The sequence below is a fragment of the Suillus bovinus genome (assembly GCF_016758785.1).
Source record: "Suillus bovinus strain UH-Sbo-P2 chromosome Unknown EDB93scaffold_37, whole genome shotgun sequence".
NCBI classification, from domain to species: domain Eukaryota; kingdom Fungi; phylum Basidiomycota; class Agaricomycetes; order Boletales; family Suillaceae; genus Suillus; species Suillus bovinus.
In genome coordinates, this window is record NW_024542093.1 from 63,316 (window position 1) to 91,120 (window position 27,805).

The window sequence follows — 27,805 nt, forward strand, 5'->3', positions numbered from 1 at the left end:
GATAGCCGCATACCCTTCAAGGACAATCTGCGAGAGAACTATAGACGACTACCGTGAACACGTAGTAATACAACATGACATGATGGACACAATTGCGCCCGAGCCGGCGGATATGCGTGCTTTATTATATTAGACATAGCTATCTGTCCGATCCAACCAGCTTTCGAATAGTGGCGGCCATTAAATACCTCGCGAGAATATGTGAATCTAACTATGGGATGTACCTTGGGGTTCTGATCCTATCTGACACGCGGAGAATGTGCTTAGCCCTGGACCTCGATGTTGAGGGTCTTTCGAGAGCCCAGCCAATCTTCTAAGGTGACGAGAAAGAACTTATCTCAACTGTGATCGCAATCGGTGGAGACTGTGACTAAATGGTATCATTTTATCCTCTTCATGAAATTCAATAAAGTAACCACAAACCATGTCAGTCGGAACAGGACGAGTGAAAACCACTTCATCGTCGAGATGTTTAGGGATGGTCCCCTGGGAGGCCTGGACTTCCTCTGCTTGTGGCATACTGATGCGCGACTCCGGTCGGTAGAGCAAATGGCGCGTACGATGGGTTTTGGAGGAGTCGATGTTGTCTGCATTGCACTCCAAGTAGTATCGCGTATTCAGCAGAGCGAGAAACGAGTTGACGTATACTTGAAACGCCGGGAGTCAGCACAATTCTCATAGAATGCGTGATCATACATTTAGCTACCAAAAATCCAACGGCGAGAAAGATAAAAGTGTTCGGCATCAGCGCGCACTGCAAACGACCCTCAGAAACGAGCTGGGCAATAAGATTATTTGGACCTTACTGTAATCATAGTTGCCACTGAACCTATGCTGCACAAAATATCAATCAAGGTATGGTATGATCTGGATAAACGGAATACCTGGTGATACAGCCAGTACTAACGGTGTAAGCCATGAGCTTGTTGACGAAGGAATCCATGCTGAGCATTCAATATCAGTATGCCGGATCCCGACAGTCAACAGGTCGCTCCTCACTTGGAGAATCCGGTGCGGGAGGTAGCGAGGAAGTACCACATCGATAATGCAATAAGGATATCGACAACAGTGACCGTGCCCAAAGCCATATATACCGCCCACTCAATCCTAACCAAGTCGGAGAACAGATGACACCGATATCTATTCATGCTCAGCAACTCGCAAGCAATTAAGTAGATGGTTCACTCACAATACCCAAACAAGGGCTAGATCAAAATGAAGATGATGAGCCAACAGTAGCAGCAGCACCGTGACGTAGTATGCTAAAAACCTCACCAATATCAATACCTAAAAGGATTTTCATGTTCAAGATTACATGAAGAAAGTTGGCAGATGGCATCCTCACCTGAAGCGAGGGCTACGATCACGCACTAGAAGTAGCTCGACAGAATTAAATCCTACAGTACACGGACATTGATTACAAACCCACCATCGTTATAGGGAGAGCTCTTGATCGACCCTTGCTGACTAGGTTTACTGCATTAGCCACAGCATAATTATTGATCGGAAGATAATTACCTATCCATAGGCGGTGGACATACAGACTGTGGGCGAAGAGATATTACTAATGTTGCATAGAACTCCGTGCAAATCGAACTTATGCCTGTACACTGTGGGTGATGAGAGTCTGTGGGGTGCATGTCAGAGGCGGTTCACAGGGCATTGGAATTCCAGCTTACGTAGCATATGACTTGAAGCTGAACGAGCCAATCAGTATCATAGTAGTAGATGGTGGCGCGTGCAATGGGGGAAAAGGAAACTCACTTTAAAACTCCATACAATTTTTGTGAGCGCACCCATACTCGCGTGATTTCTCACCAAGTAATAATAGATGCAGTGGACAATGAAGGCTAGGTGCAGAGCATCAAGGATCCTAAATGTTCATAATCTCGACGTGTTGGACCATTGCAACTCGAAAAAATATATACCAAAACAAAATGACCTGACACAACATCAGGAAAAGAGCAGACAAGAAGATAACAGAAACGTACAACCAGCTTAAAGAATGTTATTCCTGTGTTTCTGTGCGTCTGAAAGTAAAGGAACGTTTGAGTATTGCTTATACCCCAGAGGCTGTTCCGTGAGAAATGTTACGACCATAATCAACATTTAGTCTTGACTTGCATGGCGAGAAAATGTTTGACTAACAATGCCGCAAGGGTGGCCCCAATAAAAAGTGCTCCGAACGTATTCCCGATAGAGGGCTGTAAGAGTTGGAGGTCCTGCATGAAGAAAGACAGCTGAACCAGTTCTGACTGCAATGACAATCATTTTACCCGTACTATATATTACTGTAGTCAGGGTAGCACATCGCCGCGTCAATCTGTCGGGTGATGGATAACGGGTTCTCCCATGGTGATTGGAACAAACCTTTCACATACGGCGATAAGATCCCACATAGTGGAACATGAATCCGCTGGACTCGGGCTCATCGGGAACGTATCGTAATCATTTGTATTTGTTGCACCCTCTGGAGATATGACCTGTGATCACACTGAGTCCGTCTGATCGCCTGCAAAACTTCATATTATCAGAAAAATTGGAGATGAATACTGACGCCCATAATATTGTACCTACCATTATGCAGTAAATCAAGCGACCCCAACATTGTACAATTTGTATTCGCAAATGGTGGAGCACTAATTCAATCACTTGAGGTTCTGTCACATAACAACTGGATTTGTTATGCCCTCCAGGGAGTACGGTACCTGTACGTGCCAGCTGGTACCACTGCAACACGGTACGTAGAAGTAGTAGAGGCGCCAGGACTCGGAGAAATTTGTACACAGGAACGTGTGACGATATTTGTGGAACAATATGCGGCCAGGTCGCCTTGTACATATATGCGGCATCCCTGGATTTGAAAGGACGGAAATGCAAACCAGGCCACCACTAAAAAATCATGGCTACTGGCTTCTATAGAATCCAAGCTTGTCTGCGGTGGACTGCCGACCTCAGGCTGAAGGCTCATGCTCACATGCGATGACATGATAGAAACCATACTCGCGGAGTGAATTAGCATGAGCTTGCCGCTGAATTCGTAGGGCCGCAGGCTCACGCTTCATTATTGTGTCTGGCAATGAGTACTAGGGTATCTCGGATTCGGTAAGCCAGAATGGAATCCGAGCCATTGACCCCGAGTGCCACGGAGAATTATCTATCCAATCGCAGAGGGCTTGAAAGACCTGGAGGAGGAACGATGTTGAAGAACAAAATACCTATACGAGTAACGTCATGCCGTACCATAATAATACATGCCACGTTCGTCATACCGGGATTTGTTGATCTCGCATCAACATTAATCTTATGTAAGATTTATGTGTGAACGGTCCGAGGCGATTTGTTCTGCTGCCGACATACTTGAACGCAACCCGTTGAAGAGTCAGCCATAGAAAAACCTTTTGTATCTGTCGGGCTTCTGTACGACGATTTAGGTCCAAAGCTGTCAGGGTGACGAGACCAGCATCAATATTTTCTTGCGCGGAATACAAAAATGTCTTTTAACAGTGCAAGCCAACTATGTATCCATTGTCACAGCAAAGACCATAGCCTGATAGTGTTGTACGTCACTCGTGCTACCTCAGCAAAGCTAGAACATGCAGAAGAAGAACAATTTTCGATACTGGCCGGCGGGTTTATTATTCAAGTTGTAAAACAGTTAAACCATGTGATTATGCCACGCTGACACTCTTCCTCTGCCCATCCTCGTATTAACGAGACCATGGACAAGAAGAGAAGAGAAAGCAGAAAGTTGTATGTCAGAACAAGAACTAATGGGGGAGGGGTAGTAAAAAAACACCACTCACAAGCATTCTCTGCATTCGAATCATATTCGACCGCAACTCCATGACTCACACCACTGAAAATTTGGAAGTGGTATGTCCAACGAGCCTGTCTTCAACCATCCGATGCGTCTCTTTGGGGAACGTGTGGTCAGTTTCAGCGCAAGAAAAGAGTATCGGGACTAGTCGATCGGACTTGTCAACATGCAGATCTTGGAAGAAAGAGAAGGGACGGACCAGTGCATTTGTCGATCTCCGTTAGATCCTCGGAGGGAGTGGCGGGGTAAGCAATTGCACCGAGATGATATTATGCATATATGTGCATATGGCACGGGGCTGGAATATGCGTACCAGAGACAATTAAGCTACCTTTCTGGGCAAGAATCAACACCTGCGGTCCACCGAAGAAAAAGCCTCTAGAGGTGTGGAACGACATCAAGGCAATGATGAATAGGCGTACCAACAGCACAGTGTTTCATGCCTGAGCCTATGGGGAATTGAAAGGTGAATAGTGAAACTGAAAAGAGGCTACCATACCATATTTCTTCACGACAGCGTTAGTTCATGGATATGGGTGCTAGCGTTACTAAATGCCTTTGCTATCCACGCTGGCCTGTCGAAGCCTGGTTCATCCACGAATTCATGAATAGGTTCTCTAAAGCAGTCAATCGAGGCCGACCACATGATGATTACACTTTCTGCGCAAAAGCATACAGTGAGAAGCACAATAGCCCATGGATTGGTTGTTGATGAAGAAAGGACTGAAGACATCGGAAAAGTAGATGATAACGCCCTTGGATTCGGATGGGTTTGTAGGCTCAGATACATCTGTCTGTACATTAGCGATCTTCTCCTAAAAGCCGCCAGAGTGGGAGACAGTGGTAAAACGGTGCTCACTAAGCTAAGGAGTCATGATGTGTCAGAATGAGAAGATAAAGAGAGATGTCGAGACAACACGATACCATTTATACGTTTGTGCTATTGTACAGCGACCTGTATGTTGTACTAGTGCCCTGCGTCGCCCACTGGGATTGTCGCATCCAGGATGTGGCACTGTTCGATGTTCGAACTCCACTATGAAGTAGTCACACGAGAAAAGATTGTAATAAAGCATAGATTTTATGTATACGAGAAATAACGATTTCTTCAAAGCAAAAGATCAAGCATCGCTAGAGTGAACCAGAAGTGAGAATGAGTCTCCGAACAGATGGGATCATCCGATAGTTCTGGAGTCTTCCCGCGCTAGGTAAGCAGATAAGACATATTATGATGTTACCTGTGCCAGTGCACCCACACAACGCTTATCCTCTTCCATCATGAGCTCAACACCACAGGAAATTCAGATAAATGTCAAGGGTGCGACTGATCCACAATTTATAATGGCAAAACATATTGACCAGAACTAGGACCGAGCGAGCTCAAGCTGCAGATCACAATCAGTACTGACAAGACTGTGCTTGACCTCAAACGTGCCATCGCAGAAAAGTCTGATGTAGAAGCTGATCGGCAGAGGCTCATATACTCTGGTACGTGTTAATGCATTTGACGAGGTTTCGTTCGTTCAAGCATTGTATCTACCGAAGGCCGAGTATTGAAGGTATATATCATTGCGTACGCCACTCTCATGATCACTGATCATTTATTGCACAGGATGACGATGTTCTTTCAACATATAAAATTCAAACATCTCACACCATCCACATGGTCAAGGGCGTCGCTCGCTCAAACATATCCGGTTCTCAAGCCTCTTCTGTCCCAGTCCCGCCACTCCCCACAATGCAAGCTGGCCAGAATCCCCACGACCCATTGACACAGCTCAACTCTCACCTCGGCTACGGTGCTCTCGCTGGTTTCAATCCATTTGCAGAATTGGGTCTGAACCCGAACGATCCTAACATGATGCAATCAATGATGCAGAATCCCCAATTCCTCCAGCAGATGAGCAGCGTCATGAGTAATCCCGCCGTTCTCGACCAAATCATCGCGAGCAATCCTCAGCTAGCTGCTATTGCCCCTCAAGTCCGCGAAGTCTTCCAGAGCGAGAGGTTCAGGGAGATGATGTACGTTGTTTTGTCTACCACTACTCCTAAAGATGCATGTTGATCTGAGTTAGATCAAATCCCGAATCTTTCCGCTCGATGCTACAGATGGCGGCAGCATTCCAAGGTACGGGTGGGGGTGCAGGCGTTAGTCCATTTGGCGGTGGAGCATTCGGCTTCCCTGGCGCAGGTGGCGGCGCCGCATTCCCGGCACCAGGCAATCCATCTACAGCGCCCGCATCGTCTCCCACCTCCAACCCCTCTACCGCTCCTACAGGCAGCCAACCAGCCCCAAATCCTTTCGCAGCGTTTTTCCCTCCTGTCCCACCAGCAGGCGCGGGGACTGATGCAGGCGCAGGCGCAGCCGCCAACCCATTCGGCATGTTCAACCCAGCGGCTCTCGCACAAATGCAGACTGCCTTTGGAGGTGGCAATGGTCTAGGCGGATTCGGCGGCTTCGGTGCACCTCCGGCTGCACCCGCAGATTCGCGGCCACCCGAAGAACGTTTCCAGGTGCAGTTGCAGGTGCGTCTTGTGTGCTGTGTGTGTCTAGTGATCTAATGGGCTTTTTTCTTTTGCTCGTTGCATTCATATTTGGGAAACAGCAATTGCAAGATATGGGGTTCACAAATGCATCGCAGAATGTTCGGGCGCTTCTTGCGACCGGTGGAAATGTGCATTCGGCGATTGAGTATATATTGACTGGAGGAGGATTGTAAGAGGAGAACAAGCCTTCGATGTGGCTGATAGATAAGTGATCTGGACGTTTATCCTTTTCATGTTACGTTCGAGATAATTGTATTGTGTATGCCTTAATAAATCCAGCGATCTACACTGTGTGGCGTATTGTATGGGTAGAGGAGATATATTTTATGAAAGAACGGGAAGGACGCAGTCGATAGCGATCACAAAGAAACATCTATATCGCCCACAGCAGATTGCCCAGAAAGCCTCGCCCGCTTCACGTCTTCATGCGAAGGTATCGGTGAAGAAGCTCGTTTCGAAGCCTCTGTTGGAGATTTAAGCGGCCTGAAGTACGGTTGTGAGAGCCAATGTGGCAGCACTCTGAGCCCTGTCGTAGGCTCGATCGTGATCAGATCATCAATCATCTGTCCCCCCTTCATCGCCTCCGTAGCATCCCTCTCCATGCGCTCCTTCATCTTCTTCGCAACCTCAATATACTCCTCAATGACATTCGACCCTCTGATCCGCCCCAATTTCTCCCTCAGATCGGTCTCCCTGCTCAGAGCGGGATGCATGATTTTAAACAAATGACCTTTGACCGCGCTCGTTGATGTTGGGGTTTTGAGATTCTTGACGATAGTCAGGTACTCGAGCGCGAGGTCCGCATGGGGAGGGTGTGCACCTGTCAGGGTCGATGACAGATTCCCAGATGATGCAGGAGCAAATAATGCAGGGTTATACAACTGTCCCTCAGCGCTCATCACCCCGTCCACGCCGGTCTCTTTCAGGCACTTCTCTACATCTTCATGAAATAAAATGTTGCCGTTTGCGAACACAGGCACCCGAACTGCCTCTTTCACGGCTTTGATGTGCGACCAGTCTGCGAGTCCAGTGTTTTGTCCACGTTGGGTGCGCAGGCGACCATGGCAAGTGAGGATCTGGGCCCCTGCGGATTCCAGCATTTTGGCGTAAGCCACTGTTTTTTCTACGGAGGGAAATATTCGGAATTTGGCAGTGACGGGTATGGAGAGGTTTTCGTGAAGTACGTTAACTGTTCCGACGGATACATCATTAGCCCTAAAAATTAGAACTCTAATGTAAAATAATGAAAAGAACACACTTAAGTCATGGATCAACTCCCATTCGTCCATCAAAAAGCTTCCGTAGTGTCCCTTCCTTGCGATATCCTGAGGACACCCAAGATTTATATCAATAGCATCACAGTGATCTTGTACAGCGAGTGCGCTCGTGAGGAGCTGTGAAGGATTATTGGCACAGAACTGAACGATGAGGGGGCGGTCATGTGTACTTGAACCTTCTTCCAGACAAGAAGTATTGAATGCCTGAGCACGATATGCGTGAGAAGAAGGGGGGGAGAACATCTTGGCGTTTATCATGGGTGTGTAACAAAGCTGAGTAAATTGGATAAGTGAATGACAAGAGCAGAAAATGATGGCAATCAGAGACGTACCTGGGAACCATATCGGCGTGATAGAATTCTCCAGGCCTGAGTCAATCAAACATAAATTGATAGATAGCGCGTACATGAATGGACTCTACTCACCAGCTCACTTTGATCTACCATTGGCGCAACGATGAGCTTTGGGCTACCGAGGATCCGGTGGTAGAACTCATACCCAGCGAGTTTCCTGGGATGATCGGAGGTGGTCTGAGCTGCCATCGTAACGACCTTTTTGAAAGTGCGCTCGCGCAGAGCGCGCAAGAGTAGGGAGACGAAGGACGTTATTGGAAAACCGGCGTAGTACTTCGAAAGTTCGAAGCTAAGATGGACTATGGCCTCACGTGACTTACACGACTAAGCAAATAGAATATTTATTGGAGTAATTAGACCAGTTGAAAATATGATGTATCCAAGCCAATAAAGGTAGGCAAGGCTAGCCTCTATTGACGCCAGTGTGCCTTATACGATACAAATCACGCTTGGCGGAGTTGATAGTTGGAATACCAACACGGACTATGTATATATATATATCTCATGCCTCATTCCCTCCTTCCCTCAGTCCGTTCTATCTGACTGAGGGTAAGCCGCTCTTCGTTATCACGCCATACATACATAACTTACTTGTCATTCCTAGACTAACGCTGTCTAGGTATTTGCCAATATCAGTCCGTTCTATCTGACTGAGGACTAACACTGTCTAGTATCAACAGCCTCTGCTATAACTGTGACTGGAGAGGATTGGAAGCGCTAATCGCAACAGAGCCTGCTATTTTTGTTAGACTTGTTAAGATGCTATATTTGCGATAACCGTTCGTTCAGCCGCGTGAATTTTGCAAAGCGAGATATATGCTACCACTCCAGCATAGTCAGCGTTAGAACAAGCCTGAGTATATCTGTAGGCCAGAAGCAGCACTCAATCTGTCCTGAAGGGCGTCGGAAATCTAATGCAAGAATTTGGTCGACGAAGTATCGATGGGCAACGACGAAATGATGTACTGTAAAGATACTGGTGTACATTTCACCCAGTGTGATATTTATAGTCCTATCAATACATAAGTTCAAATTGAGAGTGTGAAAAATCGTCACATACCAGGTAAGAGTAGTGACTGGATGCAATTTGAGCTCGGTAGTTGTGAAGCACAACATGTCTTGGAGAGAAAGTCAGAGACCTAAGCATTGCCTCCTTTTCTGGGTGCCTCTCACTTCCCAAGAGCTGTTTATACGCCTTGGAGTACGTTGGTAATCCAAAGATCGTCATTCGGTCCTTTGATTCTTTGTCGATTCTATGCCTAGCATCGAGCCTCGATTTACAGTTGTTCGTCTGAATGATCTAATGAAAAGTAGACTGGATGAGACTCAAATCTTGTTGTTGATTCGTGGGAACACGTACCGAGACTGATGTGCATTAGCGACGTGGTTGCGCCCTTACAAGATGTCGAGCAGGTTGGCGCCTCGGTGTTGCTGTTTTGAGACGTCATCACTATGATGGTTACTTTCAAACCTGAACTTTTCACGACAGTCTTTCATTCGAGGTGTAGATGGTTTAGCGGGTACAACCTCTCGTGTATGGAGATGTGTGAGAACGAGTCAATCACCGTGTACACATCATGTATAAAAAGCAATTGACTCGTTCTCACTTCTGAAGTTTGATAGGACCGCAGCAGTAGAGGAACTCGGATCCGGCGTGCTGCATAGGTTGTATCATGATAGACTGAAGATGCCTTCGCGATGACGCTTTACCTATTCCGCCAGGCTGGTGTCACAACCCAATAACGAATTAACGCTGGGCAGAGACTAGGACTCAAACGAAGGTTATCGGACAAAGATGATGATGAGCAGGTACGTCTTGGATTGCTACAATGTAGATACAAGAGGTTTGAACTAAGGAACTATCGACCAAGACATGCTACCTATATACAATTATTGAGACGGAGATTGAAACTGAGTTACAACTACTAGCCAATCATAAAAAGAGAAAGGGAATCGTACCATAGAACATCGTAGAATATTAAAGAAGCATCACGTGACCGTATCTTATCTTATCATATCTAATCTAATCTATTCACAATCAAAGAACTCGTCTTCTTCATCAGTCACATCGAAGACACGTGTTGTGGGCGCTAAAGGTATTTCGGGAATGATAGACGCTTTCAGGGTAGGGTTAGGCTTAGGCTTAGGCGCTGTGTATTGGCGTTTAGGAAGATTCAGGAAAGAATAATGGTTTGTTAAAGGTACTCGTGACAGCTGGCACGACGAAAAAGATGTGGGTTGCTGTTAACTCGAAGTTCTGGTTGTTCCTGCGGGTCATCGTTCACAGGCGGGTCTACAAGGAGGTTAAGAATAAATTCGCCTCCCTTAAATGTGCCACGGTTTCCATTGTTTATTCTGAATTTCTGGTATACCTGTCAATAGTCGTCAGGTATATCCTTGATGAGATTAAGACAGTGCAGCACATATCAGAGAGGATGGACTCAGGAGATCAAATTAAGAGCTAGCCAAGTTTCCACCACATTATGGCAGAACGATACATCCTCATGGACTATGATCCATTAATTGCGATACATCCTCTACTATAGTTATCCATTCCAGGATATATCCCCCATGTATAGCTATCCACGGTGATTGTTCCTTGTTCCAGGATATATCCCTCGTGTGATTGTTCCTCGTCCTCCTTTTGTTCAGAAGGCGGAACTGTTCTTAATGAGTCCAAACCTGTATCTGTCAACAATCGATCGAGTGATCTCCTCAGGAACCAGAACATAGTACCCCACAGTTCTAAGATCAAGATCAAGGCACACCATCAATTCAAATCTTCGGTACTAGTGTACATATATGCTACAGCGTGTTCTCGACGTCTTCGCAAGGCGGCTCATCAAGAGATGGTCCATCATCCTCTTTGACAAGTAAATCAGCATCCAAACCTGAGGCAACGAGATCAGGGACTGTCCTCCAGCTCTCTTTGAAGACGGCTGCCAGCCTGCGGCGGATGTGAGCTTGCCGGAAAGCATAAGCCACAAAACCCTCCTCCACCTCCTCCTTCAGCGGCTCAAAAAATGGCCTTGACGCCAGCGAATCCCACTGCGCTGCTTGCCAGTCCAGGAATCTCAAGACACGTTCCATCTCTTCTAACAATAGTAAGATTTCTTCCGACCACCTGTTGTGGCGCGCACGGGCCTTACACCATTCCATCCGAAGCGCTATCCTCAGGCTAGTTCAGTAATCGTAAGACGGTTAATAAATTATGCTACTCACAGTCTTGCAGCCCCTCGTTGTTGTCAGCGGATATCCCGTGCGTCAACCAAATCCAAGACATAATGTCTGTCCCTTGAGTCAGCGCTCCAAAGTCTCCCATGGGTCTAAGGTGAGCCTTTTTCAAGGGCTGCAGTTTCTGCTCCCAGCCTACCCGATTAAGATGACGAGCAAGGGACACCAGCGCCTTGTGGGCGCTCACGTACTTGGCGTGACTCAGCATCAGGCGTTCTTCAACGGCATCTAGCGTTTTCCGAGAACGTGTGCTTGCTCCTTGTCCGCGCACATGCTGGGTCTTATACTGATATAGCTGGCGGCGGACTCGAATGTGGGTTCGGCACTCATTAAGAGCATCATTGGCTTGTGCATATCGAAGGGACCATTCCATCTCCAGCATTTTTCGATCGCATGGCACGACGCCACAGACTTCTGAAGGAAGAAGCAATGGGAGATCTTCTGCGTTACTGGAGTTGGGGTTTGATGTTGGACAGCCACTATCATCAGTGACGTCGTTATGAGGTAGGAGGGTTGCAGAAGCGCGAAGATTTGGGACCATTGGCATATAGACCGTTTGGATTGCAGTCCATGCATCTAGGCGCCGTTGTAGTGCAGTCCTTCATGTCAAAATTTTAGTTCTCTGAATCTCAGTTGAATGTTGACCGAGTGCGGAGGCATCTGAGCGTAATCGGCGTCTGAAGCATTAAGTTAGACACACTTCGCCAATGCTGCAAGACCACCTACTGAGTATGTTCAAGGTCAATTCCAGTGCTGAGGAGCACACTGCAAGTCACCTCAGCGTGGAGTGGGATCGCTAATCCATCTTCCAATTCCTTTGCATCTTGCTTGGCCAATTCAAGTCGCACGGCTGCCTGTGTCATTGCTACATTGATTAGCAACTTGTCAAACACGTCTTGCAGGGCGACGTACTGGCGACTCTGCTCTGGAAGGGGTTGGGCTGTGAATGGTCCATCTCCCATGCCTCGATCTCTGTCCGCCATACAGAAAGCGAAGCAGCTCCTAATTCCGACTCGGTGATAGAGCTCTGGAAGTCGTGGAGGGCAAGGCGGTGTTCTTTCTCGCTCACAACAGCATTGCTGATCTTCCTCAGTAACACTTTACCTGATGACCGGCCTTCATGAGTAATTTGTTCAAGTAAAAATAATAATAAAGCACTAATACTTACCCAGTGCCGTGACCTTCTTCCAATTCGAATCACCAAAGTGATCGTTGAGCGTGTCTCGCCGTGCCCCCGGACCCATCTCCTTCGTGCTGGTGGCCACGCGATTTATATTGGCCCAGCCCCGCTCGGGGGCCTCACCGTCAGTCCTTCCTACACCAGGAGTCCAGTTGAACGAGAACTCAGTCTGGCAAAGTTCAATGTGTGCAGCGAGGTGGAACTTCGGCACGAAAAACTTGATGTCCTTGTCTTCTCGGTTGAAGTGAAGGTGTGAGGGCAGTGTAGGCACACGAGACCACACTTTCTTGTGCCACTGACAAGCCACGTTGTATGAGATATTGATCCTTCGAAGTGCGGAGAAATTGGAAAGGGCTGAGAAGACCAAGTAGTCCATATTGACGTATCTAGAATAGTACAACCAATGATTAGCTGGGAAGCACAAACTAAAAAAAAATACTCACCTTTCACCTCGTTGCAAGTCGCCAACACCGTTTGGAAGCTTCATGTCATGTCGCGTGCAATCCACAGTGCCTACTCCAGTGGCAGCAAGACCCTTCGAAGACTTGGTGTCGGCATGATTTACGGCGTTGTGGCTGACGCAGGTGCTTTTCTATTATTAACAAAGCGGATATTGTCAGTTTATATAGTCAAAGTCCACAGGTCATGACATACCTCTTGTGCGATCCCAGTGTGCGTGTTCAAATGATATTTATAGTCTCTCTCGTCAACGAAAAAACTCCACCCTTGGCTAAGACCTGGATCTTTTTCATCGCTGGACACCATCCGACGTTTTAGGCGAAAATTGGCATCAACCGCGATGAACAGCCCATATTTCCATCTGAGGATAATCATTTAGTTAGTTAGGCTGGACAATGGCTAATGTATTGAAGCACGTACTGGTTAGGCTCCATTTCCCAGCCATCTGGCAGGTTTTTACCTGGGTGAGGACAGGCTGGACACAGCACTGCTAAGTTGCCATTGCGCGTGGAGTGAACACCTGCGGGATCGTGTCCACGCCCTGAACGTTTCAAGGTCTTGCAGTTTCTCCACTCAATAACCATTCGGAGGAACTCGGAATAACGATCCTGAATTGGAGTAAGCCCAACATATCAAGTGAGATTGAGAAAGATGAAAGTAGACTCACGCGGATTGGTGTGATACCAGTATTGTCAGTCCGTCGAGCTAAACAATGATAAAATTCATATGCGGAAACTTTTGACTCGAAAGAAAGCAAGTGGAAGAATTCCAAGACTGCAAACGTTGCTGCTGTTCTTGGGTTGGTCACTGTGGCAGGGAACCAACGTGCGCGAAGTAACTGCTTGAAATGCGACACCTCGTGCTCACATCCGCAAAAGTCGAGACCAATCTCGTGTATCCCATGGACATCGACAACAACAAAGTCATCGTTATAAGCAGGTTTTGGCTTGTGACAGGTGGTAAGCGGGTAGTGACCGAGTTGCACGCGCAGGCCCATAGACTTGAGGGACACGGGATGAAAAAACCCATCCTTCCACTGCTGCATCTCCCATAAGTAAAAGACAGATAGATAAATAAGAGACACTGCGTACCTTGATTCTGTGGAGGGGTGCATTCACATGTAACTGGATGGTACACGAGCAACAAGCAAGTTCGACTGAAAAACAATCCTGACACCTGAAAGCCGCATGTAGGTCACCGCACTGACATGGGCTGCCTGAGTTTTTGCCCCTTCCTTCCAATCTGATGAATTCATCGATGTAGGTCTGCCGTTCCTGCAGCCAAAGAGATATAGGATTATTCTAAAAATCTAGCATAAGCTTCATGTCGCATTTGAAACACAAGACATACTCCACTGTTTTTTTGATGTCTCTCTCTCAGGACCTCAGACTCAGCAAATGGAAGGTCGGTATCCTCGCAAATTACAGGAGCAGAGTGCTCGACTTCGTTCCAAGGATCTGGGTCAGACGCACTTTCTCCCAGATCATCTGTGATGTTGGCAGGGATGTACGATGTTCGAAGTGAAATTTGTCCAGTGGGCTGTAGGCTGAATATGCGGTGCCTCTGAACTTGATCTGGTGCGTTGGGTACAGTTTGTGTGTGCTTGACCAGTCTGGGCCGCTTGGTTGGTCGTCCTGCGCGTCTAGACTGCGACATTCTGTGTATCCGATTAGTCCGCCGTGGGCGAATCCTTGTGAAGCTGTTGTTTTGACACTGTGTGAGACAGTAGTACTGTGATCACGTACACACTTTGCATTGGTAATTCACAAAGGTCAATGGTGTCCGCGGCACTCAATTTTTCAGACACTTTTGGTTACATTTACACCCATAAGGATGGAGAGCACGGCCTCCTGTACAGTCACTGAAGTAAGTAAAGCAGTAAGTGACATACTAAGACTCCCGTGTAAGACGGAGCTACAGGCTCAGATCATCGTCGTTTTGATACATCAACTCTTTGGCCACGAAAGCGTAGGCAAGCTCACCATAGCTTATGTTGAGATACCACAAGATATCCTGCAAGTAAGCCATTAGACGACGAATCTCTCGACATACTTCTTCAGTGGCCCTCCACTCATCACAGACTCCGCATATGTCCCAAATCCTATCATGACCATGGTGCGCCTTGTCGTGGATACTTCCAATGGTCTGGATGGCATCCTTAATTATGGAAATATCTCCACTTGTGGCTTCGCCGTTGGTGGCCTCTGGGACGGATGCAACATATTTGCGGAGAAGTTGTTCCACGTATGCGATAGGTGATGGAGCGAGAGCAACCAGCTCGTTCTTGGCATCTCTCACGATCCCTAAGCAATCTGAAAGTGTCTCGCTAAAATATGTACTATTCAGCACCGTCATGTTTCAAAGTTTAAACACTTACGGCTCAGGGGAGAGATCACGCGCAGTATTTGCCTCCAGCACATCGATAGCCTGGGAGTCCATTTTGCGGGTGTTTGGCGTGCAACATGAAGCAAGCCGCCGTTTCAAATTGATGCTGGCCTTGTGCCTGCAGATACAAATTGTCTTATGATTGTTGGTTTGAATACAGGCAGAAACTCACCTAGCATAATAGTTGCGCCGCTTTTCACGTTCTGCTGCAAACTTGGCCTCCGGGGTGGTGTGAATGATTGGTCGACCTGCTGGCATGTTGAAGGGTTGGTGCAGTGAGAGTGGGAGACGAGGACTGAATAATTGAAAGTTTCAACCAGTGGCGAATCATCAGCTTATACAACTGGTTATGGACCAATAGTGAATCCAAAATTACGGTCCAATGGGAATTACGGTCCAACGGGAATTACGGTCCAACGGTGAATTCGATGCCTATGGAGTGATACTAAATCCTGAGCTGTCAGACCTAAACACGCACGCATTATTTCAGTACACTTTACCGCTCTATCAATCCCACTTATCTTCAGCACATCAATCCATAGTCAATGTACGTCTGTGCTGTCAGAAACGATCACATTAACATATATCAGCGCACAGAATTAGATGGCACCACCGAAATGGACGACAGCCGAACAAGAGGCATGGCTCCAACCATGGTATGAAAAGTACCTGGGAAAGCAAAGCGAAAAATGCAGGAACTACAGCAACTTTTTTGCAGACCTTAACGAACACTGGTTTGATGCATTCCCGGAGCCTCGCCCCAATAACTGTACGACAGTTGGACCATTGACAAAAGAAGAAATGGATAGCGCAGTGGATGCACGCAAAGACGTATGTGAGAGTTCGCTAGCTAAACATTATCACGGACTGACATTGTGATAGAAATTGTACATACGTTTCAAGAATAACTGCGGTGGGTCGAAGGCTGGACGACAGGCAAAGGCAAAGGCTACCGATGCCTTCAATGCTGTGGTACGAAGAATAACAGAGTGTGAAAAACCCACTCGGACACTTCAAGAACATGAGGCTTACTCTAAACTTTACTATGCCGACCGCATCCAAAAATCGGTTCAAGAAACACTCAAAAAAGCAGAAGAGGAACAGCCACTCACTAATGGCCAGCACATAGCTCTTTTGAAAAAGGAGACAGCCGCTCTCTACGCAGACGAGTCTGAGGATGTTAAGAGTCAGGTCAAAGAGTACATCGCGGCTCAGAAGAACCAGCGCATGGACCGACCAGAGACTTGGAGTATTGAGGATCAAGAGCGGTGAGTGCTTTCCACCTGAAGTAATCTGTAAATCAGCTGACTCACAATATTCGCACAGAAATCTTACGAAGTTGGCGGCAATTGTGAACCAGTTCATAAGAGGTCTTGCAGATGCCACCGGCCTGGCATTTAGTCTTCTGGTGGGCGGTCCTTCTGCAGAGTTAGGTGGCTTAATTGATGTGTGGAGGTAAGTCATACTTATGCGTGGATGGAGCACAGAATTTGAACGCACCATAATAGTTTCCATGTCGGACATACAAAACTAGGGAACGATTTCAGTCAAGCGTACCCTGATTTTGATAGCGGGATTATCGCACCATTTCGTGATTATCTGTATCGTGTGTACCGTGAGTGTTACGCTGGTGGAACTCTGAAGGATAGGTAGCTTACCATGTTTCTCAACAGCGGATGCCGCAATGTTGAAGCCAGGGGAAATGGGTATGTCAAAGAACTCAACTGCGAGTGTTGACTGGACGATAACACCAAGTAGTAGTACGTCATATCTGCATCTGTTGATTATGTGAGCATTTTTGACACGGGTTTAGCCGAAGTACCTCTCCCCTCGTCATCGTCATCTTTGACGCCGTCGTCTCTGACTTTCGACAATCAGTTTGATTTAAATTCTGTTGAGCATGCAGAGCTGGACTGGCTGTCTGATGACTATCTTGATAAGTTACATCAGATGTCTATGCAGATGCTGCCAGGTGCGCCTGCTACAGGTCCAGCTGACCCTCCCCCACATACACCCATCCCTCTTGGTCCTACTGCGACTGCAGCGCCGATTATCAGTCGTCCCACTCCGTCAAATTCATTGGCCTCGCCTCCTGTTGCCTTTCCCCCCATTTTTTCTGACCCTCCCCCACATACACCCCTCCCTCTTGGTCCTACTGCGACTGTGGCACCGACTATCAGTCATCCCACCCCGTCAAATCTCTTGGTCCCACTACCTGCAACTCTTTCCCCCATTCTTTCGCCCCCTATTGTGCCACTCTCCAAGATGATAGGCCCCGCTGCGCTCTCCACTGTGCTATCAGCTGCAGCTTCACTGCCTGCTGTGTCGCCCTACATGATTGACACTCACCTTCCTCAACCCCAGCCACTGCCACGCCGCACTGCTTCAGTTAGTGCAGAAGCCCTGCCTGCTGCATCACCCTCCATGGTTGACACTCACCTCCCTCAACCCCAGCCACTGCCACACCGCACTGCTTCAATTAGTGCAGAAGCCCTACCTGCTGCGTCACCCTCCATGGTTGACGCTCACCTCTCTCAACCCCAGCCGCTGCCACGCCGCACTGCTTCAACTAGTGCAGAAGCCAACAACGATGTTGCCGAAGGTGGTCGCCGTCGCAGTGCACGAGCCCCCATGCCATCTACACGCAACACTGTTGCAAACTCTATTGGAGGTACAGATAGTTTGCCACACGCATCGATTTCCAAACGCGTGCGCGAAGTTCAATCATCGACAAAGGCAGGCCGTCGACCTAAGTAAGTTTTTTGTATTTCACCGGCGTGGCAGGACTTAAATCTTGATATAGAAGAGGGAAATTGTGAGGTCTTGTTACCGGTCTTATCTTGCGGGGCTGCTTGTATTTTGTCGCTCATTGTTTTATTGACTCCCGCTGGTATGTATAAAAAATAAATCATTTTTTTGGCGTAATCACAGGGCTTGAAGCTACACGGCCAATCACCGTACTAGTACCTAGTAGTAGTAAGTATGATGGACATGAAATTTTATCTTGTCTTGACATTTGACTTCGCAGATCCATGTGCTTCTAAATATTGTGACACAGCGCTGCAGGCTGTGCCATGTGGCTTGCATCATGTGACGAGCTGGGACTCTGTATTTTCTAAGTACAGCCTGAATTAGTAGACGCTTAGTTGGGCTTGAAGCTAGACACTGAGTTGATGGACTGTGGGTCACCTCAACAACACCCATTCTCACCCGGGATTTGGAAACCAATTTTCGCTCAAGTAGGGCTGTTCACTGTACCGCGCATGGTGTGCCGCTGTATGAAGTTAAAAAATGACCGTCTATAACAGTTGAAAAAAACACGATGACTACGGTACAATATATTTAATGAGCTGTATGATCTGGACATAACAGACGTCACAGAAGCCCCAAGTCCGATTTGACCTGAGCATCTTCTACCAAAACCTACGGAATTCTGAGCAAATGCAAAGTTCGATATCAAATACAAACTTACAGATGATTGGGTCTCAATGATAAATGAGCCATGTTCAACAAACTCGTTATCCTCAGCGACTGCTTGATCCTCAAGCGCAGATGCTGGTTCAACTGCAGATACTGAGTAGGACGGCATCCAGGGAGAACTACTGCGCTCTTCGTCAGGGTCGATAGTACCCAATTGCTGTTGAAAATACTTAGCGTGACTGATTTCAGGATAAAAAGCACTCACCTACCAAGGCTAGAAATGAGAGCCTCTTCTGCAAACGGAACAGGTTGCTCTTCAACTCCCTCCGCTGCAACAGATTGGGCAGCACTCGGAGGAAGCTGTTCCAAGTCATCAAGTCCCTCATTGGCCTGGGCAACGTTGCCTTGTACGGTTACCGAGTAAGAAGACGTCCAAGGTGATTTAGGGTGAGGTTCTTCCAGATCGCCGAGCGTAACCTATCCCCAAGTCAAGCTCAAAGCAAAAAGACAACGGACATAGGTGCTCACATGCTCCTCAACTGGAACGCCTGGTCCTTGAGTGATAACGCTGTACGAAGGAGTCCATGGTGTCAAGTACAGCACGTCCCCATTGTACGGTGTACAGCGAATAGCCCTAAGAGTAAGGGAGTAAGCAGAGTGAGATGAATCAACCGTGAGAATTTAGACTTCAAAACTTTCAAGGTGTGTGGCATGGCATGTTGATTGGAAATTCAACACCCCAAGATTTTAAGTATCGAGATCTAGTGGGGCTGGCCGCTAAATTGTAGGCTGCCGCCGTCAACTTCTGTGAATGCTGGAAGGAGGAAGATTTGACCAGATTATGCAGCCTATTCTGGTATTCAAGCCCCCGGTTGGGCGTGGTTTGTAAGCATGGTAAATGCCGAGAAGTATCTGGTGATTCTCCTTCAGGATACATCCGGGATACATCTTGGTTGGACAATGGATAGTTATCCATAAAGATGTATCGGCATTTATGGATAACTATCCATTCAAGATACATTAATATAGCACTATAGGCTGAAGTTTCATCCATGTAAGTCTCCAGACGTGCCAATCGGCGGATTGCTGAGTATAACTTTTACTGTTCCTATGGCGAGCATAAAAAAGTCAAGGAGCACGAGAAGACAGCAAATACTTCTCATTTGTCAAAGTGTTACTCTCTAGTGATGATGAATTGAACTTGAAACTTGATGTCGCTTTCGCAGTTTACTCAAAAATGCAGAAGGAATTGTGTCCACCAGGAGCTGGCATCGTATTTCATAGAATGATCATGGAGAAGTCGTAGGCTTGTCGATGCGTCATTCATTTGGACAGGATGCTGAAGAGGAGCCGATAAATGTTCGAGATCAACAATTTGATAAGGAATCATGGGAGTGCGTGCATAAGGCTGGACGATACGTTCAACAACTTGACGAAGGCTCTGATTTGTGGCTGCGGCAAAGAGGTATTGAGAAGAAGGTAGGCTTTGATTTGTCCTTGATCGAGCAGGTGAAGTAGACAAATATTTATTGCCAACGGTGCATATTGTAGTGAGTATACACAAAGCAAGGCTGAATCTGCAAGGTTTCGGGGTGGTCGGACTCTGTGTGCACCCGCTGCGAAGAGAGTGTTGTCCTGCTGATGGAAAACGACGAAATGATGAGCTGTCAGGTGTTTCTATTATTCAAATCGAACAGACGCCCGAGGAACCTTAACTTCAGGTTTATCCGACCGTAACTTGTAACCTTGCTTGTCACTAAATATTGGCCATGGCCAGTGATGCGACTCCTTGCAGGAAATATGTTGAACATAACATCTTGTCAGTCCCATGTCTTTTTGCGCAACATAATAGTACATTAATGACCTGTCAGGATAGGGCGTTGACATCGAGGCAGTGCTGCGCAGTAGGCTATGCAAATTCTTGCTGGAAAACCTTGCTTCTCTTTAGTTCCGCAGCCTTAGCTTGTTATGGCTAAATATCGCACCCTACAACGTGCCTCTGCTGTACAAATCTGATGCCTTGGCTCGATATCACTATGCAAGTCACTTCTGTCCCGTTGACTCATCAGTGCTGCATGATATAGATGATATGTGCATGCTGTGGTTCCCCCCTTTATTATAATCCATCACAGGTACTGCAGTATTTCATGGCCTCCAGCATACGTCTTACCCTCAAGCGTCAGTTTGAATCCATTCCTCAGCCATCCATATGGCCAGTCCTCGACGTGCCACCTTCAAGTCTTCAAACTCACCAGAATCAGACTCTGATTCAGAATTTTCTTCAGTGTCATCACATAAAACTTCTTCAGCTCCAATGGAGAAATCTACTCCCGGTACCGAGCCCTTGAAAGGGATAAAATATGAGCATCAGTCGTCAGGCAACAATGACGACAACACGACGAAGAGTTTAGAATGTCTACGATCGTAAGTCGTGGTGTTGTATAATACATGTATGGACTTTAATCTCGCGTTTTCAGGCAAATAAAGGGAAAGTAAGTATCTGAAGCACTGATCATCTAAATGCTTGACAATGTACGTATTGTTTAGCGAGGAGTCAAACTACCCAGAACGCACCCAACACCTGGGAGAGATACACTTCGGTAGAGTACAACAAGTTGTCATTACTGGTACGTGATATCGATCTCCGTTCAGCACATAATGATGATTTTCCTCATGAAGCTATTCGGGCAACTTATATCACTCTTGGTCTATGACAGATCCCCGCTGGCTTCCATGCAGTGGTCAAGACCGACGGTGCAGAATACCAGACAAGCAATAAATCTGTGCATGTAGACCAGGCTATTGTCGAATGGCATGAGCGCATTCTTCTGTAAGTCGATCGATCTTAACCCTGTCTGTCCTGCAGGTATTGAGAAAGACTCTAGACCGGGGGAGCCATCCTCTAAAATTCGAGTCAGCATATTTGCATCATTTGAATTGGGTCCCATGCTCTGTCACGGCGAACTCCTCCGCACATTCGAGATCTCTGTCGGAGAATTATTGGATTGTAGCGAATCGTCGCATCGTCAGTGTTGTGTATCGCACATAATGCCTAACAGATGCTAACGAGTATCATAGCAATAATCTTCCAGCCAAAGCAGGAGGAAGTCGTATCCGCTTGTGATTCACTGTCCATGATAGTGGAGCGGCAACTTTCTGATCAAACTGATGCCGCAGTTCTTTGCCCTCTTACTACCATAAGTGATCGATCCTGTCTGACATTCTGATGCTGAGCGCTTGTAATGTGTAGCTTACATCTCGCAATATGGATGCGTTAGCACTAAGGACGGATGCCGGGCATCGTCTTCTCGCACGATACCACAGGACGCAGAACAGTAGAGATCTCAACCAATCCATAAAGCACTTCGAACGCGCCTTGAATCTCTGCCCCATGGACCATCCCTGCCATCCTGCAGCACTGTTCAATTTAGCCACCACAAAGTTTATTAGTTGCCAAGCTAACGGAACATATGTCGACCTCGACGTACTTATCCCTCTTTTTCAAGAAGCACTTGATTTACGTCCCACGGGTCATCCTGACCAACCTATCACCCAACTTCATTTTGCCATCTCTCTGTTGTCGCGCTTCGCAAAACGAGGATTTCAAACTGATGCCGACATGGCTGAAGAGTTACTGTGCGAAATCCTCAATGTCTGCCATGCCGACAGCCACATTTACAGAGCAGCTTTGATTGCAATCGAAACATTCGCTCTGCATTCTGCTGGAAGCATTGTTGTGAATGATCTTGAGCAGGAGCAGCCCGCCACATCCATGCTTCTGTTAGCGCCGGATCAACTTGCTGATCGAGCAAAGCGGTGTATGCAGAGAGATGTTGAACCCCATGAATTAGATGAAGTAATATCTTCTCATTATAATGCTGTGGGATACTATAACACCGGGCATGCTTGCCGATGGCAATTGCTGTGTAATCTTGCTGCCATGCTGCACGCTCGCTTCAAGCGTCGTGGCGGTGACAAGGACTTGGATCAGGCTATCGCACTTTACAAGGAAGTGCTGGCTATGTGCCCAGTCGGTCACACAGATCGGACCGTGCCATTAAACAACCTTGCAAATGGACTTTCCACGCGCTTTGAGCACCGAGGCAACGACAAAGACCTAGATCAGGCTATCACGCTTCATAGAGAAGCACTGGCTTTGCACCCAGTCGGTCACCCATATCGGTTTGCGTCATTGAACAACCTCGCGAATCGACTTTCCATCCGCTTTGAGCACCGAGGCAATGTCGAAGACTTGGATAAGGCTATCGCACTTCACAAGGAAGCGCTGGCTTTGTGCGCTGGGGTTTTCACAGATCGGTCAATGTCATTAAATAACCTTGCGAATAAACTGTCCACCCGCTTTGAGCACCAAGGCAATGCCGAAGACTTGGATCAAGCTATCGCACTTTGCAGGGAAGCGCTAGCTCTGTGTCCGGTCGGTCACACATATCGGTTCATGTCATTAAACACCCTCGCAACTCAACTCTCCACTCGCTTTAAGCACCAAGGCAACGACGAAGACTTAGATCAAGCTATCGCCATTAACAGGGAAGCACTGGCTCTCTGCCCGGTCGCTCACACAGGTCGCTCCCTGTCATTGAACAACCTCGCGACTGTGCTCTCTATCCGCTTTAAGCGCCGAGGCAGCGGCGAAGACTTGGATCAAGCTATCACACTTCATAGGGAATCGCTAGCTTTGCGCCCTGTCGGTCATATAGATTGGTCTATGTCATTGAATAACCTTTCAAATCAACTCTCCACCCGCTTTGAGCAGCAAGGCAACGACGAAGATTTGGATCAGGCGATCACACTTCATAGTGAAGCACTGGCTTTGCGCCCAGTTGGTCACGCAGATCGGTCGATGCCATTAAATGACCTCGCAAATCAACTTTCCACACGCTTTGAGCACCAAGGGAATGAGGAAGACTTGGATCAGGCTATTGCACTTCATAGAGAAGCGCTGGCTTTACGGCCAGTCGGTCACACAGATCGCTCCAAGTCATTAAATAATCTTGCGTCTGGACTCGTCACCCGCTTTGCGTACAAACGCAATAGAGAAGACCTCGACGAGTCACGAGAGCATCTATGCTGCGCATTGACTCTGTTGACGCAACATGATCCTCTTCAATTATTGGTTCATCAGTCGCTAGCTGCGGTTCATCTATCATTCCTTCAATCAGGGCTTGATGGCACTGGCATGGGCAAAGATATGAACAACCTGAATGCTGCCATGTATCATTTCAAAGCAGCAGCAAATGTTGTCTCTGGAGGCTTACTGCATCGCCTGCAAGCAAGTCTGAGCTGGGCTCGTTATGCTGATAATTATTCACATGATACTCGACTGGAGGCTTATGCAACTTCTATGCGACTTCTGGACGCGCACACGTCTGTGACAGCTTCAGTATCATCTCGTCGTGATGCCATAAAGGGATCCCCATGTACCGTAATCGGTGTGCTTGCTGCATCATGTGCTCTTCACAGTGGTGACGTGCATCGTGCTGTTGAATTTTTGGAACAAGGCAGAACCGTCATCTGGACTCAGATGATACGCCTTCGCACGCCTCTTGACAGGCTCCAGACTTGCGACGATCATGCAGCGACTCTGATGAAGAGATTCAGAGACCTCAGCTCTATCCTTGATAAACCTCCTGCGAACCATTCAAAAGAGACCTCAAGAGCCGATGTAGAAGCAGAAGAAATCCGGTATAGACGTCTAGTGGGGGACTGGAATGGAATTGTAGAAGAGATCCGGAAGATCGACGGCTTCTCTCACTTCCTACTCCCCCCTATGTTCTCTGATCTTCAAGATGCAGCTCATGATGGGCCTATCATCATGCTCATCGCAGGCGCACCGTCTTGCAACGCCATTATTATCCCGCACAAGCAACCTCCGATTAACATTCAACTCCATACCGATTTATCAAAACTCACCAAATTGGTATTCGCATTCCAAAATGCAGTTGAAAAAGAGGCCGGTCCCAAAGGGAGCCAAACAGCGCTGATAAAAGCTTTGAGGGAGTTGTGGGCTGACGTCGTCTGCCCGGTGGTCGAGAATCTGGGTAGATTTGTACGACCAGGTTCCCGAATATGGTGGTGTCCGACGTGTTTTTTTCAATTTCATGCCGTTGCACGCTGCTGGCGAGTACAGGGCAGATGGAAAGTCCCTTTCACAGCAGTATATCTCTTCATACACACCATCTCTCACTGCGCTGATCAACGCTCGCAGAAGTCATGACAGACCCCCGTTGGCCCCCTTTGTTGCCATTGGTCAGAATCGCCCAGCCGGTGCCTTGTTCACTTTGGATGCTGTAGAGCCTGAGCTGGAATTGGTGCGGAGACTTTTGCCCCCTCCCCCAACAGTTTCCTTCTCTAAGTTAACCAGTGTTGATGCCACGAAATCGAGAGCACTGTGCGCATTACAAGACAATACTTGGCTTCATTTCGCGTGTCATGGGAAACAGAATCACGAACCCTTCGAATCGGCGTTTCTCATGCGCGACCAGCCGCTTTCGCTCCTCGACATCACTCAAATGGATCTTTCTCAGCATCAATTTGCATTTCTTTCTGCCTGTGAAACCGCAGTCGGTTCCCAGAGTACGCCCGACGAAGTGATACACCTAGCGGCAGGCCTGCAATTTGCCGGGGTTAGGAGTGTCATTGGGACATTATGGAAGGTCAACGACAGTACTGTGCAGCGCTTAGTTGAAGCATTCTACCAAAACTTTTGTGGGGATGGAAAAATGAATCCCAAACGAGCTGCCTGGGCGCTGCACCAGGCAGTCCATTCGTTGGCTTGTGACAAAGAAATACCATTGGACCAGCGCATAGTGTTCATGCATATCGGCATATGTGCGTACTTTTAGCTTGTTGATTAATTTGTTGATCTGACGAAGCATTCAGCCATGGTTACTATATAATGTACATTTCATCTTTCAGACTTCGGGACTGCGTACCACCTGCCCTGTGCACCCAATGCAGACTTCTATTTATATTCGCAATCTGTTGCCTCAAAGCTAGATGTGACCGTTTTATGCTCGTGAGTCACTGCCGTCTGCACTACTGAAGTCAACGTTTTGAAATTCTAATATCTTTAAAATAGTGCTACCAGTGTTATTATCAACATCTAGGTCTGGAAGAGGACAACGACTTCCACTCTGGTGGGAAAGGGATCGCGGAGATATCTTGTTTCCTGCTCTTGCGCTATCGTGAAGTGCAACAGTAAGTGCGTTAGATTTTGTGTCAATTATAACCTGCGCTTGAGAGTTGACTGACTCGCAGCGACTCGACTCATTCTGACATCCAAATGTATATTGCAGAGCCATTGATCATTCTTTGCGAGATATTTTGTTGTAGTGGACGCAGACGCAGGTGATTCTGAGATGGAAGATAAGATGGTTCATAATTTACAGTTTGGCCACTGGTAGTAATTCTGAGCGCGTTTATTGTGTCAATGCGAGCTCTTGATTTTACGAAGTTGTATTACTTGGAGAACAGTATCATCTAGGGTGGGTACTATCATGAGCCCATAAATCTACCTCACATGTGGCGACTGTCCCAGCCACACGAGGGATACACAAGTTGAATTGAAGATTTGGAGCAAGTGTTCGTCATCTGACAGAATGATCAGATTTCTGCGGCGCCCACAATGCTGTAGAGAGCAGGTAAGTTTGATAGCGATGGTAACAAAGAACATGCTGTATAACACATAGCCACGAAGGGGATATATAAGTAGAGGTTGCCTATCAACCACGGTATCTTGTCCTTGATAACATTCGTGTAACGTGAATACCCAACACGAGCATCCTGCGCTGATGAACTGATAATTGGTCCAAGCAGGAAAAGTACAGTGGCTCTCGAGACTGGCGACGTCAGACCTATATCATAGGAGGACGACTCACCGAACACATCCAATCAACCACCATGGCTTCCAGCTCGAAACGGCCTGTTATGACAGTGAGTGAATCGGTTCTGACACCAGTGATGACCTTGAAGGGTCATAAACTGTATTCATACTCCTCTGACGATGGTACTCATCGCGAGCTCAAATACGTTCAATACATTTCCTATTTCCCCGACGGCAAGCAAATGATCAGTGGATCATCGGATAAGACAATCCGGCGATGGGACATGCGGGAGGGCAAGGAGATCAAGGAAGCTCGGGAAGTTTGCGAGGATTATATATATGGAGTGGGGGTATCGAGGGATGGTCGATGGGTCGTCACTGCAGTTGATGGGGTGCTCAAAGTATGCGACGTCGAGACGGGGGTCGTAAGAATATTTGATGCAGGCGCTGACAGTGGAATCAACTGCATGGATATCTCGGCGGACAGTATGCTGCTAGCGGGTGGGTCATGGGATGGGACAGCGCGGATATGGAGCTTGGACACTGGCCAAATCGTGGCTGGTCCATTCAAATTTGGTGATCCATATTGTCATGGAATAGAAGTTCGACTCTCGCAAGAGCCTCGGAAGTTGGCGGTGACATCATGGGTTAACAATCCCCAGAAGCAACACCTTCAGGTGTGGGATGTCCAGGCACAGAAATTGGTTGTCACTAGAAAAATGACTAATAATCGCTTCCTGCTTCATCTTCCGGTAATTTGGACAACAAAAGGGAAATCCATCATAACCATATCCAGTCCAAATTTCACATCATACGACCATATCTATGAGTTCGACGCGTCGACGCTCAAGACTGTCGGAGATTCCTTCCAAGGCCACACAGGCAACATCTGGGGGCTAGCACTCTCATTTGACTGTCTTCTTCTCGCCAGTGCTTCTAACGACCACACCATCAAGCTCTGGTGCTTCGAGTCTCGCCATCTCCTTGCCTCATTCGACGTCCAAAATCCTTATTCCCTAATACTCTCACCTGACTCGTGCCAACTGGCTTACACCACGTTTGAGGAGCCCAATATATATGTATGCGATATTCCAGCCAACATCCTCGTTAGTATCGGACTCGCAAAAGAGGTATATATTCACCCATTCATAGTAGTAATTTGCACACTAAGTTATCTTCTAGACGAGCGGACACCTCACTAAGCTACTCAATGTACGTGATCCTGCTATTTCACTCATCTACACCACTCCATTCTGTATCGCAGTCTGACGCAACACGTCATCCCGT

The 27,805-nt window shown here is 47.3% G+C and overlaps 9 protein-coding genes across 9 annotated transcripts; 4 read left to right on the forward strand and 5 right to left on the reverse strand.

Moving 5' to 3' along the window:
• Positions 1-28: 28 nt before the first annotated feature.
• EDB93DRAFT_1152494 (uncharacterized protein) lies at positions 29-2,513 on the reverse strand. Its single transcript, XM_041449752.1, has 13 exons — positions 2,382-2,513; positions 2,149-2,323; positions 1,988-2,073; positions 1,761-1,850; positions 1,430-1,467; positions 1,346-1,370; positions 1,190-1,205; positions 1,000-1,140; positions 885-944; positions 807-834; positions 697-754; positions 424-647; positions 29-370 (listed from the first exon to the last, which is right to left on the reverse strand). The coding sequence occupies exons 2-13, from the start codon at positions 2,226-2,228 to the stop codon at positions 314-316; spliced, it is 903 nt and encodes a 300-aa protein (XP_041306532.1). The 5' UTR covers positions 2,229-2,323; positions 2,382-2,513; the 3' UTR covers positions 29-313.
• Positions 2,514-5,044: 2,531 nt separating this feature from the next.
• On the forward strand, positions 5,045-6,660 carry EDB93DRAFT_1152532 (uncharacterized protein). The gene is made up of 6 exons (XM_041449753.1): positions 5,045-5,138; positions 5,189-5,308; positions 5,366-5,379; positions 5,433-5,842; positions 5,896-6,346; positions 6,427-6,660. The coding sequence occupies exons 1-6, from the start codon at positions 5,099-5,101 to the stop codon at positions 6,538-6,540; spliced, it is 1,149 nt and encodes a 382-aa protein (XP_041306533.1). The 5' UTR covers positions 5,045-5,098; the 3' UTR covers positions 6,541-6,660.
• On the reverse strand, positions 6,661-8,400 carry EDB93DRAFT_1152535 (dihydrouridine synthase-domain-containing protein). Its single transcript, XM_041449754.1, has 4 exons — positions 8,070-8,400; positions 7,977-8,012; positions 7,626-7,917; positions 6,661-7,556 (listed from the first exon to the last, which is right to left on the reverse strand). The coding sequence occupies exons 1-4, from the start codon at positions 8,184-8,186 to the stop codon at positions 6,727-6,729; spliced, it is 1,275 nt and encodes a 424-aa protein (XP_041306534.1). The 5' UTR covers positions 8,187-8,400; the 3' UTR covers positions 6,661-6,726.
• A 2,402-nt stretch (positions 8,401-10,802) lies between these two features.
• On the reverse strand, positions 10,803-14,526 carry EDB93DRAFT_1241226 (uncharacterized protein; the record flags this gene model as incomplete). The annotated part of the gene is made up of 11 exons (XM_041451848.1): positions 10,803-11,164; positions 11,220-11,830; positions 11,958-12,096; positions 12,144-12,335; positions 12,400-12,797; positions 12,855-13,003; positions 13,066-13,231; positions 13,291-13,478; positions 13,538-13,909; positions 13,962-14,144; positions 14,221-14,526. 11 exons carry the CDS (start codon positions 14,524-14,526, stop codon positions 10,803-10,805), a joined length of 3,066 nt encoding a protein of 1,021 aa, XP_041306535.1.
• Positions 14,527-15,858: 1,332 nt separating this feature from the next.
• EDB93DRAFT_1251522 (uncharacterized protein) lies at positions 15,859-18,012 on the forward strand (the record flags this gene model as incomplete). The annotated part of the gene is made up of 6 exons (XM_041453166.1): positions 15,859-16,086; positions 16,138-16,523; positions 16,582-16,710; positions 16,764-16,870; positions 16,929-17,015; positions 17,069-18,012. 6 exons carry the CDS (start codon positions 15,859-15,861, stop codon positions 18,010-18,012), a joined length of 1,881 nt encoding a protein of 626 aa, XP_041306536.1.
• Positions 18,013-18,630: 618 nt separating this feature from the next.
• On the reverse strand, positions 18,631-19,388 carry EDB93DRAFT_1104871 (uncharacterized protein; the record flags this gene model as incomplete). The annotated part of the gene is made up of 5 exons (XM_041447449.1): positions 18,631-18,678; positions 18,728-18,914; positions 18,941-19,152; positions 19,204-19,309; positions 19,348-19,388. 5 exons carry the CDS (start codon positions 19,386-19,388, stop codon positions 18,631-18,633), a joined length of 594 nt encoding a protein of 197 aa, XP_041306537.1.
• Positions 19,389-20,884: 1,496 nt separating this feature from the next.
• EDB93DRAFT_1251524 (CHAT domain-containing protein) lies at positions 20,885-25,538 on the forward strand (the record flags this gene model as incomplete). The annotated part of the gene is made up of 9 exons (XM_041453167.1): positions 20,885-21,099; positions 21,153-21,167; positions 21,223-21,302; positions 21,355-21,381; positions 21,436-21,505; positions 21,561-21,700; positions 21,754-21,851; positions 21,926-24,709; positions 24,753-25,538. The coding sequence occupies 9 exons, from the start codon at positions 20,885-20,887 to the stop codon at positions 25,536-25,538; spliced, it is 4,215 nt and encodes a 1,404-aa protein (XP_041306538.1).
• EDB93DRAFT_1152546 (uncharacterized protein) lies at positions 25,314-26,150 on the forward strand. The gene is made up of 3 exons (XM_041449755.1): positions 25,314-25,524; positions 25,576-25,711; positions 25,775-26,150. The coding sequence occupies exons 2-3, from the start codon at positions 25,592-25,594 to the stop codon at positions 25,895-25,897; spliced, it is 243 nt and encodes an 80-aa protein (XP_041306539.1). The 5' UTR covers positions 25,314-25,524; positions 25,576-25,591; the 3' UTR covers positions 25,898-26,150.
• EDB93DRAFT_1152548 (uncharacterized protein) lies at positions 26,151-26,617 on the reverse strand. The gene is made up of 2 exons (XM_041449756.1): positions 26,592-26,617; positions 26,151-26,568 (listed from the first exon to the last, which is right to left on the reverse strand). The coding sequence occupies exons 1-2, from the start codon at positions 26,595-26,597 to the stop codon at positions 26,299-26,301; spliced, it is 276 nt and encodes a 91-aa protein (XP_041306540.1). The 5' UTR covers positions 26,598-26,617; the 3' UTR covers positions 26,151-26,298.
• Between the last annotated feature and the right edge of the window lie 1,188 nt (positions 26,618-27,805).